The sequence below is a fragment of the Neolamprologus brichardi genome, chromosome 14 (assembly GCF_056152115.1).
Source record: "Neolamprologus brichardi isolate AB-2024 chromosome 14, ASM5615211v1, whole genome shotgun sequence".
In the NCBI taxonomy this organism is placed as follows: domain Eukaryota; kingdom Metazoa; phylum Chordata; class Actinopteri; order Cichliformes; family Cichlidae; genus Neolamprologus; species Neolamprologus brichardi.
Window position 1 is genome coordinate 31,934,263 of NC_142117.1, and position 6,420 is coordinate 31,940,682.

General features: G+C 40.7%; 1 protein-coding gene across 1 annotated transcript in view; it reads left to right on the top strand.

Annotated features, from left to right (window-relative positions):
- The window catches only part of LOC102796667 (LHFPL tetraspan subfamily member 6 protein), a 47,633-nt gene extending 46,348 nt beyond the window's left edge, over positions 1–1,285 (top strand). Inside the window, exon 4 of the mRNA XM_006796612.3 lies at positions 505–1,285. Within this exon, the coding sequence (XP_006796675.1) occupies positions 505–623 (119 nt within the window). The 3' untranslated portion in view covers positions 624–1,285. The remainder of the gene's footprint in view (positions 1–504) is intronic.
- Positions 1,286–6,420: the final 5,135 nt, after the last annotated feature.

Consider the following 6,420-nt stretch of genomic DNA (forward strand, 5'->3'; position numbering starts at 1 on the left):
AGTGCTAGCTGTATTTCACAAGAAGATGGGAACATAGTAGCCTGAGCAGAGATGTTAAGTAGTTGCCACCATTCTCTGTGATTAACACTAACACGTTAATGTTAGATCTAGGGCAAGATCAAAGGCGCGGTGCGGAGTTCTCATGATATATCTCAAACAAAATGATTGTGCGTTTCAAACTAATGTCTGAATGGTTCGCTGTGTTTTACATAGCGTGATGCTCAATTATCATTCAAAGCATGGGTGAGCTGTTAGGTCCAATTTTACAGTGTAGTTGATCTGACTGGAGTAAACATTCGAGTTCCCCTTCATAGGAGAAGTGATGTGAGATTTTTAGGCAGTTTTCTTAAAAAGGGCTATAAATGCAGAGTAAGCTGTGTCGTTCTCCATTAAAATCAAGCGACTGTCTTACTGGCTAAAGACTTATTTGCCCAGATTAATTTGAATCTGTTACAATGTTTTTCTAGAGGGTGAAAAGACCTTTTCTTTTTTCATCCTCTGCAGGTTCCTGTCAGATCGGCTGGGCGTATTACTGCACAGGGGCAGGAGCGGCGGGTGCTATGCTGCTGTGCACCTGGCTGTCCTGTTTCGCAGGGAAGAAGCAAAAGCAGTACCCTTACTGAAGAGAGCATCAGAGAGACGGGGACAGGCGGAGACCTCGGGCGGTATGACAAAAGGGAGAGGACTCCAGTACAGCACATCAGGCACCAAAGACATCAAGTCATTATGGTGCTCTGCACATCATGGGACACTACTCATCTGACAACTGCAGGGACTGTTTCATAATGCAGCACACACACATGGCTTTGAAAAGTGGTACTTCTCTTAAAAGCTGTTCTTAAATGAAAAATGTATGGACCAATCCTGTTTGTAAGATTGTTACATAACTATTTCTTTAATGAAAAGTGTATTCTCCCCCTCTTTTTTTTCTTTTGTCTTCCTCTTCTTTGGTCTTTAATGTTTATGTGATAGTGCGCCCTGTGATGAACAGAAGTAATATTGCCTCATTGTTACGTGAAGTGTTTGCGGTCTCCTCGTCATCACTCATTCTTGCCTTAAACACAAACAGAAATGCAATAATCCCTATAATGTAAAGCAATCCGACACTGGCTGCCTGCTTCCTCGATTCAGACCCCCCAAAAAAATCAAAGCATAGTTTATTTAACACATTCATAAGATATACATTGTGTATGGTAATGTATTTTATCATTTTATCACGTTTTGTATTCACCCTCAAATTATTCTTTCCCATTATGTTTGTTTTGTAAATAAATGTTTATTGGAAGTCTGGTTTTTCAAGTCTTCTTTGAGTCGGCGCCCAGGAGCAAAAACGAACAGTCGTGCATTCCTAAAAAGCTTTTTTTCCCATGACTTCTTGATCTTGACAGTGTTCGCTACATGTGGGAGTCCTTTTTTTTTCTGATCAACAAAGAGGATAAGGATGGGCAGTACTGTGAATTTAATTTTTCCAACTTATTGATGAAGTAAATTTAGTAACCTCTAGCCAGAGTATTTGCCTTTTGATCGGGCTTCTCAGCTTAAAAGCTTCAGAGTCTTCAAGACAAAGCCTGAGATGCAATCATACCCTGGGAAATTGAGGTGCTCCGCATCCGTCGGGCCATCAGTTTAATGTCAGGGGTTATCTCGTAGCTCCTCACCCTGCCTTCACAGTGTGAATAACAATAATGGCAACCTTTTCTTAGCAATTACCGCCGCTGTATGCGTGTCATTAGAGGTGCGAGCTGAACACAGCTTTTCAGTTACTATTTTTAGCCATTTGTTCTCTGTTTTTCTTTCTTTGATTAACAAACACCACATCCGAGCTCAAGTGCACAAAGTCAGCTCATTTCCAATGCAGCTGTTCTCGATGTGTTTTGGCCCTCATTAGCATGCCCATTTTCTCACAATTCTCAACATCACCCAGATAATGGCAACGCCCCCTCCCCTCCATCCCCACTGGAGAAATATCCTTCTCAGTACTTGCTCTGTTTAATATATTAGTATGGCTCCTCTGCATTCTGCTCTCTCCCTCTCTCTGATCTCCTGTGCTGATTGATATCAGCAGCGATTGTTACAGAGAGTCAACCAGATGCCTCATCAGCAGACGCAGACACATTGGGGTCACGTTGGAGCATTCCTTCTTTTATATCTGCACCCGAATCTCAGACTGACAGGGTGTACCATTCAATCTGAGATCTTGTAACAAGTAAGAGGCTGATTGTCTTAAAACATGATAAATGAGTGGTGGCTGAGAAATTCAGTTGCTCGCATCAGCTCCTGAATGAAGACATATTACAACTGATGTAACTGACGTGAATTTAGACTGACTGGTGCTGATGTTCACCTTGAGCTGTACATATTTTTTGTGCTCTAAGAATCACAAACGGATTTACAGATACCTCATTTATGCTGGAATAGAGCTAAAAATAAGATTAGATGGCAGAAGACAAAGAAGTTTGTTTTTTATAAGCGAGGGTGATGATTTAAAACCCCAATGGAGTCAACAAACAAATTCAAGTTAGCCAAAGCTTTAAAGACCAAATACAAATGATGAACTATGAAGTCATGTACTCAAAAAACGATACAATGATTACTAGCAGGATCACATCACCACAACTGTAGTAATATACACTTACCAGCCCACTTTATTAGGTAAACCTTGTCAATTGTTTGCTATTGCAAAAATCTAATCGGCTAATCACATGGCAACAACTCAGTGCTTTTAGGTATGGATGAGACAACATCTCAAAGTTCAACTGAGCATCAGAAAAAAGGCGTTTTAGGGTAATTTTGAATGTGGCATCATTGAATCTGATGCGCTACAGCAACAGAAGACCACACCAGCTGCCACTCCTATCAGCTAAGAAGAGATAACTATGGCTCCAGTTTGCACTGGCTCAACAAAATTGGACAACAGAATATAGGAAAATCATTGCTTAGTCTGATGAGTCATCGTTTCTCCTGGGACATATGGAAGTTTGGACTAGCTTAACCATAGAAGCACGGATTCATCCTAACTTGCTTCACTGGTTCAGACTGGCCGTGGTGATGTAACGATTTAGGAGATTTTGTGTCGGCTCCTCAAGATGAACTGAGCATCCTTAAATTCCACTTACCTGAGCTGTTTTGTTGACCACATCAATCCCCTTGTGACCACAGTGCGCCCATCTTCTGATGGCTTCTTCCAACAAGAAGAAGGCATGTCAAAAACAACCTGAATCTGGTTTCTTGAACATGAGTTCACTAGATCTCAATCAAACAAAGCACCTCTGGGATGTGGTGGAACAGGAGTCCACAAATCTGCAATAATTATGTGTCATTTAATTATTTATTATTAATTAACCATGTCAATATGGACCAGAATCTCTGAGGAATGTTTCCAGCACCTTTTCAAATCTGTACCAAGGCAGTGTTGAAGGCAAAAAAAGGGGTATTTATTTTTAATATTTTAAAGGTCAGCCTAAGTAAACTTAATATAAACATAAACAAAGAAAGACTATGTGGATTGGATCCAAAAGAACCCTAAGGCAAATTGTCTATTTCCGAATTGCTTTTCCTTTTACCTTTAAGAGACGAAAAACAACATTAGGAGAAATCAACAAAGACAACGTAGTGAATGTTGCTTAAATTAGAGGCAGTTAAAACTGCAGCATTTTAGGAGGATTACAACGCCCCTGAGAGCTTAACACACTCCAACTTAAGAAGAGCACATTTCTGTATTGTCATAGCAGCAAAGATGTTTTCCTAATGTTTTGAGCTCCCAGTGCCATGGTAATTATTTAAGAAAGAGAGTCCTAAATAACCTTGAGAGAGTTGAACTTAATCTGCCAGATAGATACATCAACATCAATTAGTTCTTTCTAATTATTCGTTTTTTTTCCATCGACACTTTTGGGCAAGATAATTGCTGCCCTTAAGAGCAACCCTGTTTAAAAAAGGTTTTGTGCTTCTATAACACCAATCTCCATAAAGATATTGCATAATGGATATTGCTGCAGGATAGCTGGAGAGCCTGTATAGAAAGATAGCAGAGTGTCACCCTCACTTTCCGCCCAGAGCAGTTATTTTGTAGTGGAATATTTAAATGTACAGGCGGCGGCATAAATAAAAACTACACAACCAACTTCAATACTAATGTGCATCCCACACAACATCAAACACAGCTACACAGGTGGATCACGTTAACTAGAATGTAAACTAACTTTGAAGTTACTCCATCTGATTAATTTCAAATAAAATCCCACCCACATTTTTCCATTCTTTGTTTCCTACTGTGATTCACAAGTCCCTGCTCTACTTAAAGGAAATGCCAATTAGCTGTGTATGTCTTCTTTTAGAGATCTGACAATTACCATGTTAATTTGGGCAGGGAAGTAAAGGGAATTCATGAAAACATAGACCAGACAAACCACATCAGCAAAGAGGATCAGAGGCTGTTACTCAAAGCTCACAGACGGGGATAGAGGGATTACAGCTCAGGGTTCGCTGGTTCACCCTCGGGGATATGGAGGCTCTGGTTAGCGGGGTTTCAAAATTAGCAGTTTGTTTGAACTTAGTAAAAAGGTAAAGCCCATACAGAGAGAGTATATTTGATCAAGTAAAAATGTCTGCTCTATATTATTAGCACCTCTGTTTACCTTCCAGAGACCACACTCACACACACGCACACACCTATGTGTGTTTTCCAACATGGTTTACCTTTTAAATGAATAAATGCCTCTTGGACATTATTGGCCTTTTGGAGAAGGAGTTCTGGGTTTTTTTCTGTGGATGTACCATTCGGTTTGACAGGTGATCCAGCTGCGCAGCACATCATAGCTTGACGACATCACTTAAGATTGACGCTGTGTAACCAAAGCTTTCCCGTTTGGCAGCTTTGGATCCTTCATCCCTACATCTCTTCCTTACATCATTCTGTCAAATCCCTGCTAAGAATAGCAAAGACATAAGCATGTGACACAGGTGAAGAAAATGAGGCATCTGGCATAATTAGAATATATCTAATCTAATATCTAATATAAAATCCAGACGAACATTCGCAGTATGTCAAAGAACTATAGCAAAAAAAACAAAACAAAAATCGCCATCACATCCTTCTTGACCCTCTCCAATTTGCACAGAACCCCAGTAGCTGTACACATGATGCCTTACCCAACTCACTCCCCTCTACTCCACTCCACCCCTACCCACTTGAACACCAGGTGAGAGGCTTATATTAAGCTTGCTAGTTATTGATTATGGCTCAGCATTTAACACAATAGTCCCTTTGGGGTCACTCACTAAACTGAGTTACCTTGGCCTGTACTCCTCCGACTCAGGAACTTGTGGTAGCTGAAGTATCATCACCTGGATGGGAAGCTTTACCCAACAGGACCGCTTGGCCCTCAGGAAGGCGGGTTACTCAGCTGATAAAACAATCAAGGCCACGCCCCTCAAGTCTGAAAGGCATCAACAATGTAGAACAAGAGCCAAGAGGATTGCTGGGAACCCCAACTCCCAACAACAGATTGTATTCTCTGTTGCTATCAGGGAGACGCTGTGACCAAGACAGAGGAACAGGAGGAGCATCTAGCTCAGACCATCAGACTGTTAAATGAGACAGAGACTTAAGCTCCTCCCCCACTACGCCAATATCCAGTCACTGACGTCTCTTATGGTTGCACTGTTGTTTATTTTGGTTTATTGTTTATGTTGGCAGATTTATGTTGGTTGTTTCTTTCTTTTTTTTTCTCATGCACAGTCAGTTAAGTACATACGTGACTATACTGTGTGCGACAAATAAAGCTTAACCTTAAACTTGTACTGCATTTGGTAGCATTTTGCAGCATGTAAGTGAGTGAGTACACTCTTTGGTCCGTCTGACCCACAGTCCTCTGTGCTACAGCTGCAAGGTCATGTTATGACAAATTGGTATGTCTTAGAGAATACATATTACACACTTTGTAAGGCCAGCGGTACTAAGAACAAAAAGAAGATGTAGTTGCAGAAGTATGAGATTTAGACTTGGGGGTGATAGATGATCGTGAGCTAGTGCAAACAATATTTTTCTGTTGCCTTTCCTATTGTAACATCCCGAATTGATTCCACGTGCAAAAAAGTTTTACTCTCTGAGAGAGACATTTTGTCTTTTTAAGACCTCTAATGAGCCGGAATACTTAAATCACCTAAATGGGCTTAACATGGGTTATGGGTGCATAGAGTTAATTAAAATGTGATTATAAAGTATCAGACAGATAAGGATAATCTATATGCAGAATAGTGGTGATACCGTTTTTATATATCAGTTTTACTATTTAGGGCAGCACAGTGGGGTGGTAGTTAGCACTGTCGCGTCACAGCAAGAAGGTCCTGGGTTCAAATCCACCATCTGGCTGGGGCCTTTCTGTGTGTGTGAAGTCTGCATGTTCTGTCTGGGTACTC